Source organism: Hemicordylus capensis, chromosome 5 (assembly GCF_027244095.1).
Source record: "Hemicordylus capensis ecotype Gifberg chromosome 5, rHemCap1.1.pri, whole genome shotgun sequence".
In the NCBI taxonomy this organism is placed as follows: Eukaryota; Metazoa; Chordata; class Lepidosauria; order Squamata; family Cordylidae; genus Hemicordylus; species Hemicordylus capensis.
Genome location: NC_069661.1, coordinates 22,395,472 through 22,423,235, shown reverse-complemented (window position 1 = coordinate 22,423,235; position 27,764 = coordinate 22,395,472). Strand labels below are relative to the sequence as shown.

The window sequence follows — 27,764 nt, the reverse complement described above, 5'->3', positions numbered from 1 at the left end:
AAACTGATATATGAGACAGACGCATTACATGCAAAGCGAGATAAGTCAAGCCTTAATTTGTTAGAATTGTGATGATCATGTATACAGTGTACTGTGCTTGATTGGCCAGCAAACTCGCCTGACCTGACCCCATAGAGAATCTATGGGGCATTGCCAAGAGAAGGATGAGAGACATGAGACCAAACAATGCAGAATTGCTGAAGGCCGCTAATGAAGCATCCTGGTCTTCCATAATACCTCATCAGTGCCACAGGCTGATAGCATCCATGCCACGCCGCATTGAGGCAGTAATTGCTGCAAAAGGGGCCCAAACCAAGTACTGAATACATATGCATGCTTATACTTTTCAGAGGTCCGATATTGTTCTATTCTACAATCCTTGTCTTCTTGGTTCCATGTAATATTCTAATTTTCTGAGATTGTGGATTTGGGGTTTTCATGAGCTGTACGCCATGATCATCACAATTCTAACAAATTAAGGCTTGACTTATCTCGTTTTGCATGTAATGCGTCTGTCTCATATATCAGTTTCACCTTTTAATTTGCATTACTGAAATTAATGGACTTTTGCACGATATTCTAATTTTCCGAGTTTCACCTGTACAAAATGCCCTTAGTAATGTTAATAAGGGCAACATTAGTCTGCATGTTGCCCAATGCAATAAGGTCTTCATGAGTAACAAGTCCCATTAATCTCAATGGAACTTAGCCATGACTAACTTAGTCCAGATGTTGTCCATGATTTGTTAATATCTGCATACCAGGTTGTGATCACATCACAGACCAATTTGCATCAGCGAAAGCAAAGAAGGTGCAGTTATAATTTTCATGTAGTGCCATAATTTGTTAATTAAAAGAATAACGAGCTTGACTTGTATTTTTGAGCTGATATTATCTGAAAGATGGGTGTCAGATGTTTGGACAGGGGCGCAATTTCAGTGCTTGCCATAGGTGCTATTTTCCGTGGATACGCCTCTGCTAGAAGAAGCTCCCCAGGATTTCGGAAAGCGGTCTTTCCCAGCCCTACCTGGAGATGCTGCCTGGGATGGGATCGGACCTGGGAGATGATCTCCATGCAAAACATGTGTGCTACTATGTTATGGTCCCTCTCCATTGACTATCGGCCAGGCTGCACGTGAAACAAGACTCAGGTAGGGCTACTTTGGTTATGAGGGCTGACATCCCAACTGAATTACTCTACAGAAGTCCCGTTGAAATTAATAGGAGAAATTAGACATGATGATCTAAGAAAGGAAAATAACCCCAGGTATTTATATATTGTATTTTCCTGTCAAGGTAATAAATGTGACTCCAGCTGTTGCAGAGTCCCTGTTCCTCAACAATTCTGAGGCCCTCCTGAAGAAAACAACTATGGCCATCATCATACAATGGAAGGTTTCCTACCTTGGCTTCGATTTATCCCTTCTGGATTCCATGCTGTGCTCAGAAAGTTTTCCTTCACATGAGAGAATGAGCAGGTGAGATGCTTGACAATCCAGCAAATCCACTTTGGCGGGACGTTTTAATTTAATGTGCTCTATAAAGTCAAGCAAGACAGAAATCAACATGATGCTTAGACAGCAAAACATAATATTTAGGCAGAACTGTTTGGATGCCATGAATGCACCTGCCCAGAGCAGAAACTTAAAATGGATGCAGAGTTTAGCAAGATGGAAATCTTAGCTTTAAAAAAGAAGGGGGAGGAGTGTCTAGACCTGATGAGAAAGTGTGTGAGCCATGCCTGATAAAACCAAGTAGGATTTCCAAGATCAGAAGATAAGATTCCAGTATCTACATCGTGCGTTGCTTTTCTCGAAGACTATCAAAAATAAAACAAATTACACCCAAATAAGCAAGTATATGGAATAAATCTACACAGGATGCAATGACTGATTTTGTTTTATCTTAGTAAACTAAGCTTGCAAAATCTTAATAAATTGAGCTGCTTGGTCAACTGTGGCAAGAATGAATCATATACAGGTGATCTGTGGCTATGAATTCTTTCTGGTTGCTTCCGCACTTACCCTCTTCTCTGAAATTGTCAGCCTTTGTTCAATCACTTTTTATGGAGAAGCTAGTTGTCAGAATTGTGAAATCATTGCATGCATTCTTATGTTGTCTGTATTGCCTTTCAATGCTTTTTCAGACTTTTGGCAAATGGGCAGGGAAGGGTGCAATCGCCCCATGTGGACAGGCAAAGTGCAATTATAGCTTCTCAAGGATACTGTGCCTTTAACCAAAAACTACTAGTTTGCAGGTTCTGACCATTTTATTACTTCCTGTTCAGCACAGAGGGGGAACTACTAATACTAATCCCAGCATTGGTCAGCTCCTGTCCCTAGGAGGTGGGGATGGGTGGGCTTTAATTACTAATTTATTGTCATTATTTGCTCTTAGTAAAATTGTGGTATTTTCTCCCTGACCAGAAAACAAAACAGAACAGGTCCAGCAGGCCCTGCTGTGTCTGCCATGCCAGGTGAACAAAGAGGGGTTAGCTCTCCAGTTTGTTTATTTGTGCATTGATTGCACAAGGAAGCTGCTGCTACCATCAGTTCACAGGACGCCCTGGCTCCAGAATGAAAACTGAAACTGGTAATGAAGTCAACAAAACAGCTGATAAATGAAACTTGCTGAGGGCGGAAATAAGCCTGAGAAAAGCTTCCTGTATTACAAGCTCCTAAATCACCAGAAATTTTCCCTCTAGAGACCAAAAAAAGGCAAACAGCCACTGTCAAAGGGAGCATGGCTCATTTTTTGGTCTGGATCCCCTGGTGATGGATAATTACAGTATAGGCCAGTCTACAACCTCCCATGGTTGGGTAAGAGGATTGAGAGGGTGGTGGCTGACCAGCTCCAAGTGGTCTTGGAGGAAACTGATATAGACCCATTTCAAACTGGCTTTAGGATGGGCTATGGGGTTGAGAAGAAATAACTAGCTGAACTGCAAGCTCTTAATCTAAAGATAAGAAGCAATGTATCAATTGTACTAGCTCACTTCTGTAACCCAATGAGCCATGTGATCTTGACAAATTGGAATGCTTAGGTAGTACTTACGAACGGTATGTATGAAGGAATGCATGAGTGAGCAACATGAAGAGCGCCCCTAGTCCCCACTCCCTCTCTAACACAGACAATGTTTGGAAAGATGCCAAGGCCCGAAGAGAACCAGGGAGGACTGCCAGTGACGCTGCACGGGAAGAAAGAGCTGAAGGAGACAGGATGGGTACGTCTTGTAATCACAGAGATTAAAGTGGACTGCAAATGTACCAACCGGAACTGGACTAGAAACTTCCCTTTATAAGTCAGGCAGGAAACCAGAAGACCCCTGAGAAGCACTAACATCCCAAGCGAGGCCTCTACGCTTCTTCCAACACCCCTTTCAAAGACTGATCACCTTTGGAGTGGGGCTGGGTGAGTATGTGTGTGTGTGTGTGTATGTGTGCGTGTATGAGTTAGAAGCTAGCTTGCTGTTTTGTTGGCTATAATAAACATGGATCCTTGATTGAGTAAAACCAGCTGGTGTCTGTGTCCGTTTCCTGGGGCTACCTTGTTGTTGTTGGTGCAGTGCTAAAGGACTTAGAGTAAATAAAGGTCCCACACAATTGAATTATGCTAGCTTTGTAATAGTAGTGATATATAATGTACTTGGCTAACTTGCAAGTTATAAAATGTAGAAACAAGAAACAATATATTAATGTTCAATATTGTAATAACTGGCTGAACCGCAAGCTCTTAAACAATGTATCAATTTGTACTAGCTCACTTCTGTAACCCATTGAGCCATGTGATCTTGACAAATGGGAATGCTTAGGTAGTACTTACGAACGGTATGTATGGAGAAACGCATGAGTGAGCAACATGAAGAGCGCCCCTAGTCCCCACTCCCTCTCTAACACAGACAATGTTTGGAAAGACGCCAAGGCCCGAAGAGAACCAGGGAGGACTGCCAGTGACGTTGCAAGGGAAGAAAGAGCTGAAGGAGACAGGATGGGTACGTCTTGTAATCACAGAGATGAAAAGTGGACTGCAAATCTGCCAACCAGAACTGGACTGGAAACTTCCCTTTATAAGTCAGGCAGGAACCCAGAAGACCCCTGAGAAGCACTAACATCCCAAGCGAGGCCTCTACGCTTCTTCCAACAGCCCTTTCAAAGACTGATCACCTTTGGAGTGGGGCTAGGTGAGTATGTGTGTGTGTGTATGTGTGCGTGTATGAGTTAGAAGCTAGCTTGCTGTTTTTATTGGCTATAATAAACATGGATCCTTGACTGAGTAAAACCAGCTGGTGTCTGTGTCCGTTTTCCTGGGGCTGCCTTGTTGTTGGGCGGTGCAGTGCTAAAGGACTTAGAGTAAATAAAGGTCCCACAACGCCCTGGCTCCAGAATGGAAACTGAAACTGGTAATGAAGTCAACAAAACAGCTGATAAATGAAACTTGCTGAGGGCGGAAATAAGCCTGAGAAAAGCTTCCTGTATTACAAGCTCCTTAATCACCAGAAATTTTCCCTCTAGAGACCAAAAACAGGTTGTTCCAAAAGGCAAACAGCCACTGTCAAAGGGAGCATGGCTCATTTTTTGGTCCGGATCCCCTGGTGATGGATAATTACAGTATAGGCCAGTCTCCAACCTCCCGTGGTTGGGTAAGAGGATTGAGAGGGTGGTGGCTGACCAGCTCCAAGTGGTCTTGGAGGAAACTGATATAGACCCATTTCAAACTGGCTTTAGGATGGGCTATGGGGTTGAGAAGGCCCTGGTCAGCCTGATAGATGACCTTCACCAGGGTACTGACAGTGGGAGTGTGACACTGCTGGTTCTTTTGGATCTCAGCGGCTTTCAATACCATTGACCATGGTACTCTTCTGGATCGCCTGAGGGATTTGGGGGATAGGATTACATAGGATTACTCCTATGTAATCGGGTAGATTTCAGATAGTGGAGTTTGGTGACAGGTGCTCTTCAAAATGAGAGATACTGTATCGAGTCCCTCAGGGCTCCATTCTGTCACCAATGCTTTTTAACATCTACATGAAACCAGTTAGGTCATCAGGGGATTTGATTCTGAGTGTTATCAATATGCTGATTACACCCAAATCTATTTATCCTTGTCATCAATATCAGGAAATGGCATTAGCCCCTTAGATGCCTGCCTACAGGCAGTAATGGGCTGGATGAGGGATAATAAACTGAAGCTGAATCCAAGCAAGACGGAGTTGCTCATTGTTGGGGGCCGTAATCTTCAAGGATAGAACTTCCTGTTCTGGACAAGGTTACACTCCCCCAGAAATAACAGGTTTGTAGCTTGGAAGTGCTCTTGGATCCGGGTCTCACCCTGGTGCCTCAGGTTGAGGATGTGGACAGGAGCACTTTTTACCAGCTGCGATTGATTTGACAACTCTGCCTGTTCCTTGAGGAGAATTACCTGAAAACAGTGCTAAACCAGCTGGTAACCTCCAGGCTGGACTACTGCAATGCACTCTATATATGGATGCCTTTGTACGTAGTTCAGAAGCTTCATTTAGTTCAAAATGGGGCAGCCAGATTGTTCTCTGGGGTATCTCAGAGAGACCACATTATGCCTGTTCTTAAACAGTTGCACTGGCTGCCGATATGTTTCTGGGTAATGTACAGAGTGCTGGTTATTACCTTTAAAGCCCTGAATGGCTTAGGTCCAGGTTACCTGAGAAAGCGCCTTTCTCTACAAGATCCCTGCTGCTCATTGAGATCACCAGGAAGGAACAGTCTTCGGGTTCATCTGGTGGTGACCTGGGTTTGGGCCTTCTCAGTTGTCTCCCCTGGGTTGTGGAACGTGCTCCCCTTGGATGTAAGAGGATTATCTTCCTTGGAGGCCTTCAGGGGAGCCTGAGACCCATCTTTTTAGCCTGGCTTTTAATGATATCTAGTTTTAATCTGGTTTAAATGTTTTTAAAAGTTGTTTTATATGTCTTTGATATTAATGGAAATATATTACATTACATATATTACAATTTATATACCGCTCTGTGCCACTTTAGGAAGGGTAGTATATACACTGAATGAATGAACGAACAAACAAAAACAACAACATAAACCCCATTGAAAGCCAAAAGGAACAACACATCAAAGTACTGATGACTGGTCCCAAACTGAATGCTGTCTCATACAGGGTAACCACTGGCCAGGCCCTCTCAGAGGTCCAGAGAGGCCCAAGCAACTTCTAGCTTTTAGCCAAAATAAAAACAATGTCCAGAAAATCCTGATGTGTGTCCTCACAAAACTCACTGTAGAAGATTGTCCTCACAAGTTTTCACCTTGAATTTGAGCCTATAACACCTGTGATGATGGCCAAGCTACCAAGTTAGGGCTCAACCAACCAGCCACCTCTTTTAGCAACCATATGAAGATAATAATGAGAAATTCTCATACATAAATAATTCCTTAGTCAACTAGAAGTAGAACTGTAAGGGCACAAAAATGTATCAATTATTTGCCTTTCCACACACACCTGATCCACCACCAGCCACTAGCAGTGGTTAGTTTGTGTAATTAGCTGACCTGAGAGAACACGTTCATCTCATCTTAGAGATGTTTCATTATGTGCCTGCACAAGTAAATGCTGTGGACTTGCCTCATTTCAGTTAGGAGGTATGCTCAGAAGAGTAACACACACACTCAGGTGTGCTTCAAATTAGGGGTGTGCACAGATTTTTGGTGTGGTTCAGTCTGAATATAGACTGAACTGTGCCAAATTGAACCAGTTCAGGTGAACTGATTTGCTGGACTGGTCAGCTCGACTAATCAACTTGAACTGGTTCGAAGCAGTTCATGATCATCTAACCGGACTGGTTCACAGTGGTCCAGTTCACAAGTGAACCAGTTCTGCACATCCCTACATCAAATCATGGACGCTGTACCTGGATACATCATCCACAAAAGCATGCCTGTAAGCCCTGCCCCAACACTGATGTGTGCTGAAACCCTGCCTCCATATTGTACTAAAGTACAAAGTTTGTCTGAAAGACAATTGCTGTATGTTTGATTCAGGGGGAAAAAGTGCCTTGGCTAGGAGAACTTCTGTAAACATGAGCAGAACTTTTGTAAGCATTGTTCTAGCCCATATACACTATGACCCAGGAGGACCATCCTTCTTCCTGTTACTGTCACGCCCTCAGTCTCAGATAGTGAGGAGGAAGGGGATGCTGACAGCCCTCCAGCTGATGCAGGGGTGCCTGAGGGGCAGAGCCCGGCTGTTGGTTCCCTAGAGATGGCTGAGGCAGGTCCAGCTGATGTCCTGGAGCAGGCACAGCAGTCTGAAGCAGCAGAGACAGGGACAGACAAACTGGAGGATGAGCTGTGCAGGCAACCCCCATTGACTCCACAGCAAAGATGGGTCACGAGACGGCAAGCGCAGTTGGAATCCATCAGGAGAAGTAAACGCCTCTTGCAGAGGGCTGATAAGCCTTGAATCTCTGCCAGCTGAGAGTTATCAGCTTGGACTATAAAGCATGTCTGTAGCTTGCAGTGAGCCGCTGGAAGACAACGTATGTCATCCGTAGTGTCAACAGCCTGCAGCCTGAGCCAGGGAGAGATTCCGAGTTGTGCTTTAGCCTCTGCAACCCAGACTTTTGTTAACTACATCCTAGACCCCGCTGCCAGGTGCCTAGATTACTGACAGTTACTGCTTGAAATGGGTGGAAAGTCACATTTTCTTGCCAGAAAGGCACAAGTTGCTCTTCAAAGACTAAAAGCTAGCAACCTGTTATGTTTCATTAAACAGAACTTGCAAAGGTGCTGAGAGCTGAATAGCCACTGTGGTACAGTAGTTAGACTAGGGCTGAAGAGACCCAGGTTCAAATTTACACTTAGCTAGTCATGCTCTCTCTCAGTTATATCCTACCTCACAAAGTTGTTGAAGGGATAAAATAGCAGGGGTGTGGGAGAACTGTGTACACCACCCTGAGCTCCTTAAAGGAAAGGTGGGATAGAAACAGGAGCAGCCCTTTCATGAGGCAAGGTATGGCCAGCACTCAGGCAGCAGATTACTGGAATGCCGGAAGGGTGGCTAGATAAACATAACAACATATGAACAGCCCTGCTGGATCAGAAACAAGGCCCATCTAGTCCATCATTCTGTTTCACACAGTGGCCCACCAGATGCCTCTGGGGAGACCACAGGCAACAGGTATGTGCATGCCTTCTCTCCTGCTGTTGCTCCCCTGCAACTGGTATTGAGAGGCATCGTGCCTCTGAGGCTGGAGGTGCCCACAGCCACCAGGCTAGTACCCATTGATGGACCTGTCCTCCATGAATTTGTCTAAGCCCCTTTTAAAGACATCCAAGCTGGTGGCCATCACCACATCCCATGGCAAAGAATTCCATAGATTAATTATGCGCTGTGTGGAAAAGTACTTCTGCTTGTCGGTCCTACATTGCTCAACCTTCAGTTTCATGGGGTGACCCCTGGTTCCAATGTTGTGAGAGAGGGAGAAAGATTTCTCTCTGTCCACCCTCTCCATTCCATGCATAATTTTATACACTTCAATCATGTCTCCCCTTAGTCACCTCTTTTCCAAGGTATAGAGCCCCAGATACTGTAGCCTAGACTCATAAAGAAGGTGCTCCAGGTCCCTGATCATCTTGGTTGCCCTCTTCTGCACCTTTTCCAGTTCTACAATATCCTTCTTAAGATACGGTGACCAAAGCTGTACGTAGTACTCCAGATGCGGCTGCACCATAGATTTGTATAAGGGCACGATAATATTAGCATTTTTATTTTCAGTCCCCCTCCAAATGATTCCTAGCATAGAATTAGCTTTTTTCACAGCTGCCATGCACTGAGATGACACTTTCAATGAGCCGTCCACCACAACCCCATCCCCTATGCCCCCTGCCGTCCCCATCAGAGCAGCTCTTTAGGACCACTCTGACCCTTGCAAACTTTTGCAAGGAGCCCCTCTCCTCACATTCCTTGCAAAGCTTACAAGAAACATGGGGAGAGAAGAAGAGGCTGCTGGCAACCTTAGGAGCATAGGAAACTGCCATATACTGAGTCAGACCATAGGTCCACCTAGCTCAGTATTGTCTACACAGACTGGCAGCGGCTTCTCCAAGGTTGCAGGCAGGAGTCTCTCTCTGCCCTATCTGGAGGTGCCAGGGAGGGAACCTGGGACCTTCTGCATGCCAGGCAGATGCTCTACCCGTGAACTTCAGTACCATCCCCTTAGGAGAATATCTTAAGAGTAGACAGTGCTCACAACCAAGGCAGACCCTGCTTAGCAAAGAGGACAATTCATGGTTGCTGCCACAAGACTAGCTCTCCTCCCCAGTCCCTGTCCCCCATGCACTTTCAAAGTGTGCAAGGGCTGGTTTTACAAGGGGGCTGGCCCCACCAGGGCCATAATACCTTGGGCAGCCCCTGGACAGAAATGTAATGAAGTTTAAACAAACAAACAAAAGATGACCCACCACTGCCCTCTGGAATGAGCTACTCACTGGGATTCCTGGCTTGGTTCCGGTGTCCTCCATCCTCTGCTTTATCAAAAATGACAACCGTCCTGTCTTTCTTCACCACCGCCAGGTAGCCTTGTCTGCAGCTGATTTGGCGGATGTCTCCAGGCTTCTGCTCAGACAAACTGGGAGAGTAGCCATCCTTTGGGAACAGCAGCAGCAACGAACCTTTGGGTTGCGGTGCTGAAGAAGTTGGTGGTTGGCTGCTTCTCGCCTCCTCCTGCTTGGGTGCCTGACTGACCATTGATGTTCTTGTTGGCATCTTCCCTTCCCTCCCTCGGCCTTTTTTCTGCTTCGGCATCTTCTCTTCATCAACCTTCACAATTCCTCCTGCAGAAACAAAGTCCTCCCAACAAACACCAGCCCTTTATTCCAGGCCACTAAATGTTTCTTCCTCTTGCCTGGAGAGCGAGAGGGGAGGAAAGGCTGCGAATGGCCAGAATTTCAGAGTGCAGGCGGGGGAAAGCACTGAGGCAGTCAGTAGCCAGGGGGTGGCTAAACGACCTCCCCAGGTTTTCCTTTGAGTCCAGTGCTAAGAATGTCAGTATGTTAAAGCTTTCAGGAGGAGGAGGGACCAGAAAGTAGCTGTTTCTCACTAGCAGTTTCGTTTTGCTCTTTCTGAGTTTGCTTTCCCAACGTAACAGGGAGGTGTGTCTTCCTAGGAAACAGAAACTGCTTCTGCTGCTGCCTCTCGCTCTGTAGACAGAGATACTGAAATCTGCTTGCCCCTTGTAGAATCCAGAGGAAAGAGTTGTGGTATATGCAAGGACAAGGCAGTGGAGTAGAATCAGGAATATTAACCATTTACATGAGACAGATATTATGTACAGAGAGGCAAGTCTGCCTTCAGTACTCTCTTGCTGCTGGCTGTTTGTTAGCCCCACCTCTACTCCAGGACTGGGATAAAAGTAACTAAAGGACCATTCTAAAGCTGGTCTGCATCAATGAATGGATTAATCAAAACACACCACACCCCTGTGTGGCACTGCACAACACAACCCACACTGGCATGATGCCAGCCCCACTTAATACATGCACACACACACCCATCTGTATATGGAAACAGGATCTCCGTGTTTAGCACAGCAAAGCTAGGAAGAACATCTTACTGCCAGTTACTGACGTTGTGAATGGTCACTTTGTGCTGATCTTATACATGTCAGATTTAAAGCAAAACATCACAGACTGTAGTTCATGTAAAAGATGGTTGTCGTATTTTTTGGCTCCATGGTTTATCATTCCCACCCCCATGGCTCTTCTGTATGTGTATACATGGAAAAGAACACTTTATTTTTAAAACATTCAGTTTTATTTAAGATAAAAAGTGGGGGGATTACATAATCATCTCTTGAGCTTCACAATACAATGATTATATATGAGTTAAGAGCCAGCGTGGTGTAGTAGTTAGAGTGCTGACTAGGACTGGGGAGACCCGAGTTCAAATCCCCATTCAGCCATACTACTTGCTGGGTGACTCTGGACCAGTCACTTCTCTCTCAGCCTAACCTACTTCACAGGGTTGTTGTGAGGAGAAACTTAAGTATGTAGTACACAGCTCTGGGCTCATTGGAGGAGCGGGATATAAAATGTAAACAATAATTTAAAAATTAATATGAATACCGATCCCAAAATTCCCCTTCCACGCTTCTTTCGTCCTCGTCCTGTAACAAGAATTACAAACCAATATAGATAATGAATAAGCCAACCCTCATTGTTAAGAAAAACCGAACCTTGGGTGTGGATGCAAGGAAAATAACACTTTATACATTTGAATGAATAAATCTGGTAGCCTGATCTTAGAGAGATTTACTCAGAAGTCAGTCCTATTCAGTTCAATAGCATTTACTCTCACATATCCAAGACTGTGACAAAACAGTCCTGTCACCATTTTTAAAAAATGAAAGGTCCCACATTCAGCTACCAGACAAGCCCTGCTAAAGGCAGATGAGGGAATTTACATTGGGGGGGGGGTCCATAAAGCAAGGGTACTTGCTTTGCATGAAAAAGACACCAGGTTCAAATTATTGTTTAAAAGGTTTTGTAAATTGTGGACGATGCAAGTCATTTAATGGTACTAGAGAAAGACCTGCTGTTCTGGTAGCTCCAGGTCTTAACACTCACATCAATTTCAGAGGATGAATACAACTGAAGGAAGCCCGGGCGTGTGTGTGTGTGTGTGTGTGTGTGTGTGTGTGTGTGTGTGTGTGTGTGTATCAGCGAGGGGCCCATTTTAAAGTTTTGTCTCTGGGCCCACTCCAGCCTTGTTACGCCCCTGTCCTCCAGGTTAAAGTTTCCCTGCAAGTTGTGAATGCACCTGATGGTATTGTCAGCTAACCAGCATTTGATCATGTTGCTAACCAAAATAAGACAGGAGGCTTTGTCAAATGCTTTGCTGAAACAAAGATATATTCATTCATTCATTTCGATTTTTATACCACCCTTTCAAAAATGGCTCAGGGCAGTTTACACAGAGAAATAATAAATAAATAAGATGGCTCCCTGTCCCCAAAGGACTCACAATCTAAAAAGAAACTTAAGATAGACACCAGCAATAGTCACTGGAGATACTGTGCTGGGGGTGGATAGGGCCAGTTACTCTCCCCCTGCTAAATAAAGAGAATCACCACATTAAAAGGTGCCTCTTAGCCATTTTAGCAGACATCCACAGTATTCTACTAAGCTAGTAACCCAATTAAAAATAAAAAGGTAAGATTGGTAAGGTTGGGCTGATTTAGTCTTGACAAATCCATGTTAATTTATAGATTTGACAACTATGTAATAGGCTTGTTCACATAACGTGTGTGTGTGTGGCACCTAGCCTGATTGGAAGCACGCAGCCAGAACCTCTATAAGAACATAAGAACAGCCCTGCTAGATCAGGCCCAAGGGTGATCTTGTCCAGCATCCCGTTTCACACAGTGGCCCTACATTAAGCATGCTAGTCTTTAAGATGCCTCAAGACTCTGTTGTTGCTACAACAGGCTAGCACAACTTCCCCTTGAAATCTGACATCTATATAACCCTATTCACACATTCTGTTCACTCATACAATAGGAACATAGGAAGCTGCCATATACTGAGTCAGACCATTGGTCTATCTAGCTTCACAGACTGGCAGCAGCTTCTCCAAGCTTGCAGGCAGGAATCTCTCTCAGCCCTATCTTGGAGAAGCCAGGGAGGGAACCTGAAACCTTCTGCTCTTCCCAGAGCGGTTCCATCCCCTGACGGGAATATCTTATAGCGCTCACATGTGGTCTCCTATTCAAATGCAACCAGAGTGGCCCCTGCTTAGTTAAGGGGGCAAATCAGTTGCTACCACAAGACCAGCTCTCCTCTCCAAGAAGGACCCAAGATTTAAAAGCCCAACAGGTGTGGCTCTCACCCACTCTATCAGGCAAACCCAGCTCAGGTGCAAGGTGTTGCAGCAACTAAAGTAAACAAAACAACAGATAGCAGCCATAAGCAGAAGTGTCCAGAAGCCACAGCCAGAATCCTTCTCCCAATCCAGAAGGCGGGAGGAGCCAGATGAAACAATCTCCTACATATGATGAAGCATTGCCTAGAAAAGCACATGCCACAATAAACTATTTAAGCTTTTACAGTGCCATGGGGCAAATGGCTTGTTCATTCCCACAGGTGCTCTTCTAAAATTCACAAGCACTTACAGCGAAATCCTATGCATTCCTCTCAGATAAGTGTGCACACAATGTTCAGTATACCCAGGTACAGAACTGTACACAGGTAGTTATGTACATTATGTTAAACACAGGTGCAGCAGTACACTTCCTATCCATCTCCTGAATTTCAGGGGCCTTGTATCCAGGCTCTTTTCAAAAATGAACACCAGTACAGAGTGTTTAACACAAAACATGTACATAGCAATAGCACTTACATTTATATACCGCTCTATAGCCGGAGCTCTCTAAGCGGTTTTACAATGATTTTAGCATATTGCCCCCAACATTCTGGGTACTCATTTTACCGACCTCGGAAGGATGGAAGGCTGAGTCAACCTTGAGCCCCTGGTCAGGATCGAACTTGTAACCTTCTGGTTACAGGGCGGCAGTTTTACCACTGCGCCACCAGGGGCTCTTTACATGTATACGTACTGTTAATGGAACTGCTCCGGGGTGATTGTTCAACACCCCAAAATGCTTTAGGGCTTTGTGTGGGGAATTAGCGAGCTGGGATGGAGCAGTCCCAGGCAGAATAATTTTTGTGCAAAGTTCTGGTCCCCGGGAAATGAACTGACAGAGAGGTTGAAGTTCAAAAACAAAGTAAATGTTTTATTTGGGGTTCAGCAGTACTGTGGAATAAGAAAGTTGATTAAAGCAACGTTTTTGGATGTAGACAGAGACCAGGGATAGAGAGAGCCCAGAGGGGCGCAGCAATAATCATACAACCTCGTCCTTCCTTTAGTGGTGACTAGACCCTTGTGGCTCTGGTGCAACCAAAGGACCTCTTTCCTCAGGCATGGAACCAGGCGATGAAGAACCGAAAGCAGCTTGGGGGTGAGGCAGAAGGGTAAATCCAAAAGGTGTCTGTTTTCATGTAGCCAGCTTCTAGCAGCAAGGTGAGCTGGATAGATCAGGCTGGTAAGGCAGATCTGGGAGTGTGAATGGCACGAAGAGCAAGACACGGTCTTGTGTAAGGACGGTTGTCAAGTCTAATATGGAGTATGAGTTCTGGTGACAGAGGTCTCAGCCTGGCCCGCTGGGCTATGAGTTCTGCTCCAACATAAGTGACCTAGACCACAACATATCCAACTTGTGTATGTAAAAAATCTTCCTAAAATGCATCTGTAAAGGCATTCCACAGTGATAGCATTTGAATATGTGCGAGACAGGAAAACAAGCCTGACCCTTGTGTTTCTTGATTACAAGCTGCACAAACATTGCGAAACACCTTTCCATAGGAAATGCTGGATCACCCCTACCTTCACAAAGCAATTACCATTTGTCACAAAAACAAGTCATGAGACCTGGATGCCATGTACTGATCTGTTCATTCAGAGTTGAGTGAGCCCTTGCATCAGTACCTCTGAGCTGAACATTGCTATCGGAAATAGGCCTGAGTTCTGAACCAAATTCTGAGTCCAGTCCACTGATTTCGGCCACGCTGGTCGTAACAAGGGCAACATAGAAGACACATGCACAGACATCTGAACACAGGTACACTATAACGTCCAAATAGGTTGGTGTTTTTTAAATAATGACATGCCAGTAAAGTGGGCAGAGGTTGGGTTGTATGTGATGGGAGCCAATTATTTTTTACTGCTGCCAACCTCACTGGTATCGTGAGGATTTTGTTAACCCCTTCCCATCTATTTTTGTGGGTTTAAAATTGAATTTATGGGTTTTTATCATGACTAACCCTTTCCTCATATTGTCCAAATATAAGTATACCATGGATGCCTCCTGTCAGGTAGAAAGAAAGCATAGTAATTTTTTAAAATAAATATGACAGGCAGATGTTCAGATGGCATCCCCTTCATTGGGGAGAGAAGACCTTACTGGTTGTATTTCTAGATGCCATGCAGCCCTTGGTGGAATCATGCTGGAAAATTTTTAAAAATGAAGTAGGGCTGCTTGTACTGTACCAGGCAGCAGCTGCTGCTGCTTTTTGTTTTAAAAGGACAAAGGGATTTCTGTTCCAGCAAGCCTCTAGCTAGTCTTCAGCTTTTTCATTGTATTTATTTGCAACACTGGTATTGACAACCAAGAGAGAGTTATTGATAACAATAATTTAAAAAATAAATAAATCAGAGTTCTCTGGAAACAATTTGAATAACTCAGTTGCAAGCGGCTCCAGGTTCGGCCATCAAATTGACTAGGCGACATTGAGCCAGATGAGACTGAAGATCATCTCATCCTAGCCTACCTCACTGGGACGTTGTTAGGACAACGCAGGATAAGCCTATGCATGCTACCCAAAATATCTAGGGAGGAAGGATAAACAAGCTACCATTTAATCCATCTATGATGAAGGCAACAGCAAGGGCTTAAAAAGCAAAGGGTTTTTATTAAAAGTAGCTAGTTCCTTCTCAACAGGCCATATGTAGCTGGCAGTAAAAATAATTGTTTGAACACCAACGAATTCATGATAGCCCTATTAACTTTTCTGGGAAGATCTCCTCACCTGGTTTTTAAAATGAGTAGCATGTCACCAGTGACAGGTTTATATTTAAGCTCATCTTTATATAGAAATGACAAAAGCATGTCCAACATTACGAACTGCAGAAGTTTACAACAATATACAGTAGCAAAGACCCTTCAAGGCATTTGAGAAACTTGAAAGACCACCTAGTGCTATGCAAGAAGCAACATTCAGTGTTCTGTGGACCTTGTTCCCTAGTAAGCGTGTTTAGGATTGCAGCCTAAACCCAACTCAAAGAGTTGTGAATGCTGAAGGTCATCTTCCTTTAGAGAAATATAATCAAGGAGGAAGAGCATCTGGATTTTCTTCTCTGTCTCAGATGAAAGGAAGAAGTGGGTAGCTCTACAAGTGAAGTAGCATGCTGCTTCAGACAGAGATTCCCATATAGGACATCACCCTGTCACAGGTGGGAAGAAGCCAAAACATAAAGTTGGTTAACACAACACACAGCAAGCTTTAATTCAGAGCAGGAGACATGCTCAGCAATCTGTTCCTGCACATTGGTTACATCTTACTGCAAGGATGCTCAACCTTGCATCCCCAGATGTTGGGTCATAGGAACTCCCATCACCACCAAAAGCCATTGGGGCTGAGATGATGGGAGTTGTAGTCCAACACCACTTGGAGACCCAAGGTTGAGAAACTCTGTCTCACCAAACTGGAACAGTGCTATACATGAATTTTGTTATGCCATTAAAATTAAAGGTGTTTCCAGATGATGACAACCTATTTTTACTTGTTGCTAGTTCTATACTAGTGCTAGTCCTGCCTTGGGGCAATTGTGCTTTGTCTACACAAAGGACTGCCAAAACTTAAGTTTTAACTGCTCTTGAGCATTTTGGAAGAGATTGTACAAAGCCCTGGTCAAAGCATCACAATCTGAACAAGCACATGTCTCCCCTGATACTTCAAGACCCCTTCCTGCTCAATAGAGTTGGCTGCACAGGGAAGCCTAGCCAAGACTGATCCCCTCTTGCCAGACCTATGGAAAAGAACCATCTTTGGAAACTGCTCCATCAGTCTTCGGGCTCCAATACTTTAAAGGTACGTCCCTACCTGGAAACAGACAGTCCAGAATGGAGGGTAGTATTGTTCAATGGGGGCAGGACTCCCCCCCCCAGTGGGATTCCCCCCTTCTCTTTGTGGACAGTGTGAACTCCACAAGCAGTTCCCTGTAGCAGAGAAGACTGATGCCTTTTCTGAACTTAATTTCTCTTTCTCACCCCCTGGGTTTTATAGACACCCCCTCTTTCCCCATGCTGTCACTACTACTCTGGGGTTCTCCTCCCTCACCCACCCCCCGCAAAAAAGACTGTGCACACACCAGTATTGGAATACACCATGATCTTTTAATTAAGATAAAGCAAACACCGACTAGGATTTTACCCTAATCTCTGCAGCATCCAGAAGAAAGGCCTTCACTGTGGTCATGCAATTGACAAGAAACTTCTCCACAGCAAAGGGGAGCAAGAGGACAGGATGGTGAAGGTAATAGTGGAGACACAGGTGACCAGATTAAAAAGTGGGGATTCACATATCACCACTGACTATGTTAAAAGACACTAATCAACATTTCCAATCCAGGTGAGACGGTAGCACTATATGTCAGTTTACATTCAAATCTTTGCACTTTTGTGATGGAAGCTTTAAAATTCTCACCAAGAAAAAAAAAAGTACTGTTTTTAATCTGACTGAGGGAAATGCAAATGTTTGGGAGGAACTTTGTTTGGATTCTGAGGAATAGCCAAATTAATGGTGCCAATGTTCGAGAAAGAGACAAGATGTCGAAATATCTGTTTGAGTAAGAGATGGAACTAGTTTAGTTAACTATTAACGTAGCAAAGCAGGTTACCAGCAAATAAAAAGCAATGCTTTAGAACTGAGAAAAACCACTGACAATCAATTGACCAGAGTCCCATTAACAGGCCAGCGAATGGTATCCCACATAAGGCAAGGCAGTCTTTCTTCATATCTGAGAGAGGTTAAGTTGCAAAGTGTGCCGTGCAAAACTCACAATACAGATCGTCAGGTTTACTGTTTGCCAAAGCCCCGATTGTTCTCAATAGCTTGGAGAAACTTCTCCTTCAGTTTTCCTTTTGTAGAATAAGGCGGCAGGAACAAAATAGAGAAGCAAGTCTGGGCTTCAGGGATGTGATCTTCTGTGAGTAGCCTATGTGAGTGGATTGTAATCTTCTCCGAGTCCATTCCTGTTACGGGGATTCGATCACTTCCTCTAACAAATACTGAAAGAAAAAGCAATGATTAGGCAACTCATGAGTAGAGTTAGAAAAGATCCAGACATTTCCAAATATGTTCAGAGTATTTCAACAGGATGGTGAAGTAAGTGGTACATAGAGGTAATAGCCAGAAACTGATATCTCAAGGTAGTAGATTATTCCTGGTGGCGCAGTGGTAAAACTGCCGCCCTGTAACCAGAAGGTTACAAGTTCGATCCTGACCAGGGGCTCAAGGTTGACTCAGCCTTCCATCCTTCTGAGGTCGGTAAAATGAGTACCCAGAATGTTGGGGGGCAATATGCTAAATCATTGTAAACCGCTTAGAGAGCTTCCAGCTATAGAGTGGTATATAAATGTAAGTGCTAAGTGCTATTTTTACACTTCTATCCCGCTTTTCTTCCAAGGTGCTCATAGTGGTGTGCATGGTTATTTTTATCCTCACAACAAACCTGTGGGGTAGGTTAGGCTGAGAGATACATGACTGGCCCAGAGCCACTCAGTGAGTTTCGTGGTTGAATGGGGATTCAAACTCTGGTCTTCCCGGTCCTAGTCCAACACTCTAACCACTATGCTACATATTGGTCCAGGGGCAAGTTGATGGGGATGGGGGGACCACATACACACAAGGCCGGGTGATCTTATAAGCCTTCTGGAAAGTAGGCTAAAAACAACTGCTTGCAGGATTTCATACTTACACAGAAAGCCTTTTTTGTCATCCAAAGTTAGCTCATGGAAAACCTCCCAGAACATCTTTATGGTAGGGTGTTCGGCACTGTATACCCCCCAGTATACAGTATTCTTCAAGAGAACAAGAACACAAAATTAAACAGATACATGTACAAATGCAGCCTGCAATAAACTGAGCAAAGAGGCACCTTTTATTGAGCAGGGCGAGAGCAACTGTCCCTATTCAACCCCAACACAGCATCCCTCCAGTGGCTGTTGCTGGCAATGTGAAATGATTCGGATTTTCAGGCCTAGGTGCTTTGCTTTAGAACTTTTGGGCCTTTTGTAATCCTATGACAATCTGTTCTTGCACTCCGTTCTGTTCACAGCCACCCAGAATAGAACTTTGTTGAGAGGAAATCCAGATGTGGTTGTGGAGACAGACAGCGGTCAAATAGTTAAGTAAGGAATTGGCTTGCCAAAAAGGAACAGAGTGACCTTTGCTCAGTCTCCAAGTTCCTAAGAAAAACAGTCTGCATATTTGGAATGAAATTCTGTGCTTTGCAGTTTGTGCTTTGCCGTTTAGAAATCAGTGCACTAGAGCAGCTTTCAAGGAACTGGAGACAGAGACGGTTAAACTGACTGGGAGAGTAACATGCGTAAACAGAAAGGGGGATTTTAAAAATTGTTAATATCATTCCCCTATTCTTGGAATTTCCCCCTTATGTGGAAGAACGGGCAGAACATCATGATTGCCAGATTCTGCCAGTAGGATCTATTTTTCTGGTTTTGCTTAGTCCACACAGATGGAGTGTGTGCGCGTGCTATAAAAGATTGATACACACTTTGCGAGGGGTTCCTCAGCCAAGATCGAAACACAGGGATGAAGCGCACCATTTTACTGAGACCGACCCTGCCTTGAAGATTAGTGCACTGTCACTTGAGAGACTGACCATCCCTCAAGCTGCAGGAGGTAAGTATGAATTCTGCATGAATACAAACTGCATAGGATCTGAACACTGGCAAGCTGTACAGAATTTGAAATCTGATTTTTATACAGTTTGGGCTGTGCTGCTCTGCAGCTACTAACTGGAATTACTATAAGTATGGAAACTGTATTGTACTAAATTACAGGTAGTATGGAAACATGCTTTATTTATATGTATTTGGTTTGAGAGAAAACAAGTCTTTTAGAATCTGTAACAATATCTATGCTTTATCCACCTTAATAAAACCTTATTTTTTATTCAAATCTTCTGCTTTGTCAATGGTAAAAAGGGAATCTCTAAGTCACCACTCATCTGCCTCAAAATGCCCCTGGAAAGCTCCAGGGGGAGCTTAGAAAGGTGTTGTATAAAACTCACCTTTAACACTGGTGTCTATCTTATGTATCTTTTTTTATTGTGAGCCCCTTGGGGACAGGGATCCATCTTGTGTGTTTATTTTTCTGTGTAAACTGCTTTGAGCACTTTTGTTGAAAAGTGGTATATAAAATATTTGTTATAGTAGAGCAACATTTAATAGGGTCTCAGAACATAGTTCCATCTCTCCTTCCACCAACCTTTTCCAGTTTGTCCCAGTCATATTTTTCATTCCCAATTGCCACTTCCATCAGTTCCTGAGGCTCAAAGAAGCCAACAATCCGCTTGTCAAGGACTTTATAAAAACCTCTCTTGAATTCTTCAAAGACTCCATTCACTGATTTGTTGAGGATATAATCCACGTATTTGTTGACAAAATCCTTCCTTTGAAGAAATAAGTGCAAGTCATTAGTGGACCTGCAGCTTTGCATTAGTAGAGAGAACAGCACAGTTCCAGTTTCCAAGAAACTAAATATTAAATGAAAACTAACTTCTTTGTAAGTTTATCAAGATTTCCTGGGGGGAGGGAGGGAGGGATATTGTTGTGTGCAACTTTGGCATCATCCAGGATAAAATTTGTCAAGGATAAAATGATATTCAGCTCTTCCCAGTACCAGGCAAGTATTCTATATTACATAATGCACTGCTCTTTAGACTTGCTTATTAAGAGGAAAAGTTTCTTTATTGGAAAAATTGTAACTACTCCTAGGATCTCAGAGAATTCCCACTTCAGGGCCCGCTGGCGATCTGCCATAGTACATTTTGCATCAGTAGCGCCAAACATTTGGTAAAAGAGAATTAGGGTTTTAATCAAGATGGCAGAAGATTGTGCTAACTAGCTGCGCTAAGCCTGGAGCTTGTGTTCCAGACCAGTGTTGCACTTGAACAGACATCTTTGCACATGCACAAGGTGTGCAACCTGTGGCATTACTCAAGAGTTTTGCACAATAGTGCAATTCAGAAAATCCCCATGATTTATAGTATAGCTTTGTGTTTGTGACCTTCTTGCACTAGCACAACTTTGTTGTGCGAGCACAGTGTTAAGTCTGGATGTAGGCCTTTGTCTTTTCCTACTTTCCTCTTCTACGTGCCCTATCATCCAAATCAAAGGGGCCTTCCAAGTTATTAATGCACAATGCCCATTATCCACCCCGAGCACTGGGGTGGCTGTGAATCTAAGAAAAGAAACAAGTCTTTGTGACATACTTGTTTGTATTGTTCACTGCTACCGAACTGCCATTTGGAATTAAATCTATGTCCAAGTTGTCCCAGGATATCTGAAAATAATGAAAAGAAAAAATAGGAGCCACTAGCATCATTTGTGAAAATACTCTCAAAATCCACATTGACACCAAACTGAAGACTCCCTGCAAAAGATATCACCATAAAGGTGCATATTGCAGGGTAAAAGGGGCAGGGGAACCTAAGGCAATGAGACAAAGTGAATTTTAGCAGCTGGTTGCTTGCAATTACATGAACATGTTGTAAACTGCCTAGAGATGTCGGTAATGGGTAGTATACAAATATGCTAAATCAACCCATTAATCCCAAAATGTTACCACCTGAAAATGCACAATACCAGTGTAATGAGTTACAAAGCTTTTAGAGATACTCACAGAATAACACAGCTGAAGCTTTTCTTCAATATCGTCATGCTCATAATCAAGAACTGCCTGTAAACTCCTTATTAAAGGAAAAAGAAAAAACTTTGAAAATCACTTTGTAAAGTGATCTCACCACCTTAAGTGGTGCAGCAAGGAAATGCTTGACTAACAAGCAGAAGGTTGCCGGTTCAAATTCCTGCTGGTATGTTTCCCAGACTATGGGGAACACCTATATTGTGCAGCAGTGATATAGGAAGATGCTGAAAGACATCATCTCATACTGCACAGGAAGAGGCAATGATAAATCCCTCCTGTATTCTTCCAAAGACAACTACATGGCTCTGTGGGCACCAGGAGTGGAAATCGACTTGATGGCACACTTTACCTTTAAAGTGATCTCAGCATATGCCAGAACAGTATTGTTCAGCTAAGTGGGGTGGGCATTTGGCTACTACACATCATGTGCGGGCATCTCCCCAATCTCTTCAACTTGTGGTGGGTCCTGGCCAGTGTTCCCTCTAACAGGGATTCCCAGATGTTGACGACTACAACTCCCAGAATCTCCAGCTGCAATGACTTTTGCATGGGGATTATGGGAGTTGTAGTCAACATCTGGGAATCCCATTAGAGGGAACACAAGTCACCATAATTCCTTATGACAACACTGTGCAACAAAGAAACACAGCAGAACACGCAGCTATGTCCCCCAAGGACCACCTTCTTCTCCCACTGAAAAACTGGGCTGTCAACTACAGAGGGCAAGTTTTGCATTTATGTTTTAAGATGGCATGGGGAGCTGTGGTGATCAGCCACTCCTCCCCTAAAGAGTTAAATGGAAACGAACCCTGTTCTGACTGACAGGCTGGTGAACTCCAGGATCAGCCAATCAGCACACTGGGTGGGTGGGACCTAGAGAGCCATTGGGAGGAAGGAGAGTTTCTTTGTCAGAAGCAGCAGACTGGGAGTGCAGACAGGAAGACATGTGGCCATGAGGACTGGCTGCAAGAGAATGTCCCTTCTGCAGGTCCTAGGAAGCCAGGAAGCTTGAATCCTCTACTAAAGTTGTGTGAGTAAAAGAAAAAAAAGGAAGCCAGGGCTTTTGGCTTCAGGAAGCTAGTCTAGGGGAAAGTTTATGTAGTCAGAATGTGCGTTAGACCTTCAGTTACCTTTGTGAGTATTTTGCATATTCCTGATAAAGGTAAAATTGTGCCATCGAGTCAGTGTCGACTCCTGGCGACCACAGAGCCATGTGGGTTTTTTTTTTTTGTAGAATACAGGAAGGTTTTATCATTGCCATCTACTGTGCAGTAGGAGATGCTTTTCAGCATCTTCCTATATCGCTCCTGCCCGATATAGGTGTTTCCCATAGTCTGGGAAACATACCAGTGGGGATTTGAACCAGCAACCTCTTGCTCCCTAGGCAAGTTACTTCCCGGCTATTATTGCTTACCTGTAACGTAACTAAACTAAGCAACACTAGCTTTCGCCCATCCAGCCAGGGCGTTGCAAAAGACTCTGTAAGCTTTTAAAGGTGCTTTAGTGTTTTCTAACAAACCTATTCCTTGCAACTGGGTAACCACGATTTTTAACGTGTGCCACCCCAGCATCATTCGGAGTGCTTTTTGAAGTATTCTTGTAATCTGAGTATTTTTACTTGTAACTAAAAGGTGAGAGTGCCTTGGATGGAAGCAGTCTGTGACATTTGAATAAAACTGTTTTTTTCTTTTTTTTCTTTTCTTTTACAAGCCTCTCTGTGTGGGGTTTTTAACTCAGGAGAAGGAGGGCATGTGAAAGGGGGTTTCTTTGGTGCAAACAAGTCTCCTCAGGCACAGCAGCTATCAATTTTTCTCATCACATGTAGGCTTGCAGAAGATTTACATGTGGAAGATTTTTGCACTTTTCTAATCACAAAAGAGTGTTTCCCCTGGGATTCAACCCCAAGCCTGGGGGGGGATTTAAGCTCTGTCGATAAGTGGGTGGCAGTAGCAGCCAGTGAGGGCGCCGGTGGAGGGGCAGCAAGAGGCACTTTTAAGAGTAAAAGAATAGTGCTTACCTCCACTTTCGCCGCACCTGAACATTGCTCAGAGAAGCAGCGTGCCAACCAGCACCTCCTGCGGCAGGAGATCACCTCAGCAACCCACCTGGCTCAGCCACCCAGCTGATCTCCCACCCGTGGCCAGGTGAGTGACGGAGGTGATCCCCCGCCACAGGGGGTGCTGACGGCATGCTGCTTCTCCGAGAAGTGTTCAGGTGTGGCAAGAGTGGAGGTAAGCACCTATTCTTTTACTCTTAAAGGTGCCTCTAGCTGCCCCTCCACCAGCTGCTACTGGTGGGTGATGGTGGTAGCCTTTAGAACCTACCAAAAAACAACACCACAGGAAAATTTGAGAAGCTTTGCTCAGAAAGTTCAGAGGGGATGATTCAGCATTATTCTTCCCATCATGTGAGCTTGCTCTGAGACAAAGGCTTTAATCTGCTACAGGAGTATCTTCCCTTTTCCACAGCTCAAATTGCCACAGAATCATTTCCACATTAGCTACTGTGATAAGGAACAAAGAAAGCCTATGGAGAAGGGTTGTAGAATAATCCCCATAATCCCTGTTCTAGAATATGGAGCTGTTTTCAGAGTACTGCCTTCCAGCTCAAGCTGTAAACGAGCATCTCTTTCATCAATACCCACCACTGTGCAACTGCAGGGGTGGGGGGGGAAGCAACCCCATTCAATCCCTATTAGCCAGACTCCCCAGTTATGCAGCTGGAAAGAACAGAAAAGGGTACTCTGTGCAAAAGCTACTGACAGAGATATGGGGTTCATAATTCGGGAAGGGATCTGGCTCCCCCAATCTAGAGTAAATATATGTACTTTGTCCATAAGAGTAGAAGCAAATGACAATCACCAGGGAAGTTGACACTTAAATGAATTCAGGTTGAGACTTGTAGAACTTCACAGATTCCAACATTCTTAAATCTATCTCAGGACTGTAGTTCCATCAGGTTTGTAGTGTTTCTGCCAAAACTTCTGGCTAAACATGAAAACAGCCTTTATTGTAAGTTTCAAAAAGGTGTTACACCTCTACGGAATCCAGTTATGATGTTTAACTTGGTCCAGCCAAGAGACATAGGAGATGGGAAATACAGGGATGTTCTCAGAGAATTTCAGCTACTTACTTCCCTAAGACAGGGCTCAGCTCCTTCAAGTCATCCAGGGAAGGTTTCTGGCCTGTCAGTTTTTTGAAGGCAGCAAGTGGGAAAGGCACATAGACAAAAACTCTGTTGAAGAGGAAGAGCCCACAGAGGAGCCCAAAGAGGAAGTATTTGTTCATTTCTACTGAAGGCTGCAATAACAAACAGAAACACAAGATCATTTCATTCATTCGCCAACTTTCTGTAAGGTATTATGCCTACAACAAGTTACAATACATAAAAACACACATATATAGTACATGAGGACCTCAATATCTGTGGCTTTGCATACATGACACCCAACCTTGGCATACATGGGGAGAAAAGAGAGAGAGAAAACCACGTTGACGTCATCTGTCATTCGCGGGTTGGGGGTGGCCGGAAGAGTCTGTGGAGGTCATTTCTGGCTGCAGTTTTGTGTTTCGAAGCCTCAAAATGGCTCCGTTTCTTTAAAAAGAAAGAAAATTGCCATTTTTGGCTAATTTGGGGGCATTCCAGGTCACAGCATAACTCAGGGGGAGTAGCAAATCATGGTAGGGAACTTCACCCCTCCACACATTTCCCCCCATGATTTGGCTGATTTTTGGTAATTTCAATGATTTCCAGACGATCAGAAACCTAACCCTCGCGATCCCATAACTCCCAATGACTCAATATCCACCATCTCCATATCTGTGGTTGTAGCTGGGAACTGAACCCTCACAAATGTTGAGGTCCTCCTGTATAAGCAACACAACAGCAGGATTGCAAAGAATTCCCATCTTGCCCCCAGCATAGTCCCAGATGCCAAACGCTGCTTCCACATACAGGGGGACCTCAATATTCACAGGGGGTTCCATTCTCAGCTAGTTCCATGGATATCGGAACCACAAATACCAAGACCTTGGAAATCTAGGGGTTAGGTTCCAAAGGGCAGGGCAATGGCAAACACCAGGCAAGACAAACACACACACACACACACACACACACACACACACACACACACACACACCCAAGTCAAATAAAGTGCCCTACCGTGCTCTGTGGAAACCTAGTGTTGCAGCAATGCCCCGCAAAAGTCTTCACCCTGGCATTTTTTGGCAGAAATTTGTGATTTCAAAGCATTTTGTTCTTTGAAAACAAGCCACAAAATGGCTCCTGCGCTCAAAATGGTGGCTGGAAATTACCTCCAAGGTCATTTTCAGTGACCCCTGATCCATGGTTACACTGATTAACCCCCCCCCTTTCCTCACACATACCGTAGTCAGCTGCAAATAACCTAAACACGGATATGTGAAACTGCAGATTCTGGATCTGTGAGAAGCAAGGTCCTCCTGTACATACAGTTTATGCACCCTGGCCATTTACTCTCTCTCTCTCTCTCTCTCTCTCTCTCTCTCTCTCTCAAACTGGGACACAGGCAATAGGTTCTTTATGCATGTACACCATCACCACCCCCCTGCTTCCAGTACAAAAAAGGAACTGAAGCTCTGGCTATGCCCTCCTCTTGTTATGGCTTTTATCTGCTCACTCCTATACACAACAAAAAGTTGCCATGCTAAAGTCTCTCTTAGTGTTCACCCTGGGGGAGCTTTTTGGCTGGTCTTGGCTTGCATGGGAGTGAATCGGCAGGTGGAGGGGGGGCAACACTGCTGGTTCTTCAGCTCTTGCTAAATTGACAGCACTGCTCCTATAAAATATCAGTTGCTAACCAGGGCTTGTCCAGGCTGCCTGCTTGAATGTGCAGAATCACACCCAAAGGTTCCCTACCACTGGACACAATTGTTTTGTCCCCATGCCCAGTGGTAGGGACCTTTGGGTGCGATTATGCAAACACATGCAGATATCTGTACAGGTGAAACTCGGAAAATTAGAATATCGTGCAAAAGTCCATTAATTTCAGTAATGCAAATTAAAAGGTGAAACTGATATATGAGACAGACGCATTATATGCAAAGCGAGATAAGTCAAGCCTTAATTTGTTATAATTGTGATGATCATGGCGTACAGCTCATGAAAACCCCAAATCCACAATCCCAGAAAATTAGAATATTACATGGAACCAAGAAGACAAGGATTGAAGAATAGAACAATATCGGACCTCTGAAAAGTATAAAGTGTACTGTGCTTGATTGGCCAGCAAACTCGCCTGACCTGACCCCATAGAGAATCTATGGGGCATTGCCAAGAGAAGGATGAGAGACATGAGACCAAACAATGCAGAATTGCTGAAGGCTGCTAATGAAGCATCCTGGTCTTCCATAATACCTCATCAGTGCCACAGGCTGATAGCATCCATGCCACGCCGCATTGAGGCAGTAATTGCTGCAAAAGGGGCCCAAACCAAGTCCTGAATACATATGCACGCTTATACTCCTCTCTACAAGAACTTGAGTAGGCAACCTCAGCTCTTCAGGGGTGGTTGAACTCCCATCACCACCAGCCACAATTTATGTTATTCAGCTGGAGCGCCAAGGTTGCCTGTTCCTGGCCTAGGAGATTCTTTGAATTGGGTCACACCTTCATCCACCTACCTTGGCAGGAAACCACATTGGAGAATTGTGCTCACAGTACATGAACATGCCATATTCTGGATGTGTCATCTCCTCAAATAGATACCAAAAAAATTCTAGTAAGACCCCTCCAGCTTCATGTCTCGCCATCTCTCCTTCAAATTCAACCTGTAAGGAAAATTGAGACAATAGTGTTTGACCTCACAGTCTGAGGGGGAGGGAAATACAAGCACTACACCCTCCACTCACTGGGACCACCATTGCTCTCACAAGGCTCTGGTCATGGATCTGCAGTGAGATTAGAACTGTGGGCGCATGGCAAACAAAGTGATGCAGCAACAATGGAGTCCCCAAATGTCCATTTGGAATTATGAAGTTTCAAATTGCGAACCACCGTAAAAAGATCGAGTCCTATGTATATCCAAATGTGTGGTAAAAATTGTAAGCGGAGAGATATACATGGACTTAAGTTTCAAATTGCAAAAAGATCAATTCCAAATGGACATTTGGGGACTCCATTGTTGCTGCACCACTATTTATAGTCCCTTTGCCGCGTACCCACAGTTCTAATCTGTTTGCGGAT

At 44.2% G+C, this 27,764-nt stretch overlaps 2 protein-coding genes across 3 annotated transcripts in view; both read right to left on the bottom strand.

The window, feature by feature from the left end:
- The window catches only part of LOC128326565 (E3 ISG15--protein ligase HERC5-like), a 61,526-nt gene extending 51,541 nt beyond the window's left edge, over nucleotides 1–9,985 (bottom strand). The window contains exons 1-2 of the mRNA XM_053253634.1: nucleotides 9,468–9,985; nucleotides 1,405–1,537 (exon numbers count right to left, since the gene is read on the bottom strand). Of these exons, the coding sequence (XP_053109609.1) occupies nucleotides 1,405–1,537; nucleotides 9,468–9,783 (449 nt within the window). The 5' untranslated portion in view covers nucleotides 9,784–9,985. The remainder of the gene's footprint in view (nucleotides 1–1,404; nucleotides 1,538–9,467) is intronic.
- Nucleotides 9,986–16,967: 6,982 nt separating this feature from the next.
- The window catches only part of LOC128326562 (probable E3 ubiquitin-protein ligase HERC6), a 43,436-nt gene continuing 32,639 nt past the window's right edge, over nucleotides 16,968–27,764 (bottom strand). For both annotated transcript variants that reach the window (XM_053253630.1, XM_053253631.1), the window contains exons 17-23: nucleotides 27,203–27,349; nucleotides 24,675–24,841; nucleotides 21,519–21,585; nucleotides 21,109–21,179; nucleotides 20,103–20,286; nucleotides 18,571–18,673; nucleotides 16,968–17,881 (exon numbers count right to left, since the gene is read on the bottom strand). In XM_053253630.1, coding sequence (XP_053109605.1) covers nucleotides 17,670–17,881; nucleotides 18,571–18,673; nucleotides 20,103–20,286; nucleotides 21,109–21,179; nucleotides 21,519–21,585; nucleotides 24,675–24,841; nucleotides 27,203–27,349 — 951 coding nt within the window. In that variant the 3' untranslated portion in view covers nucleotides 16,968–17,669. The remainder of the gene's footprint in view (nucleotides 17,882–18,570; nucleotides 18,674–20,102; nucleotides 20,287–21,108; nucleotides 21,180–21,518; nucleotides 21,586–24,674; nucleotides 24,842–27,202; nucleotides 27,350–27,764) is intronic.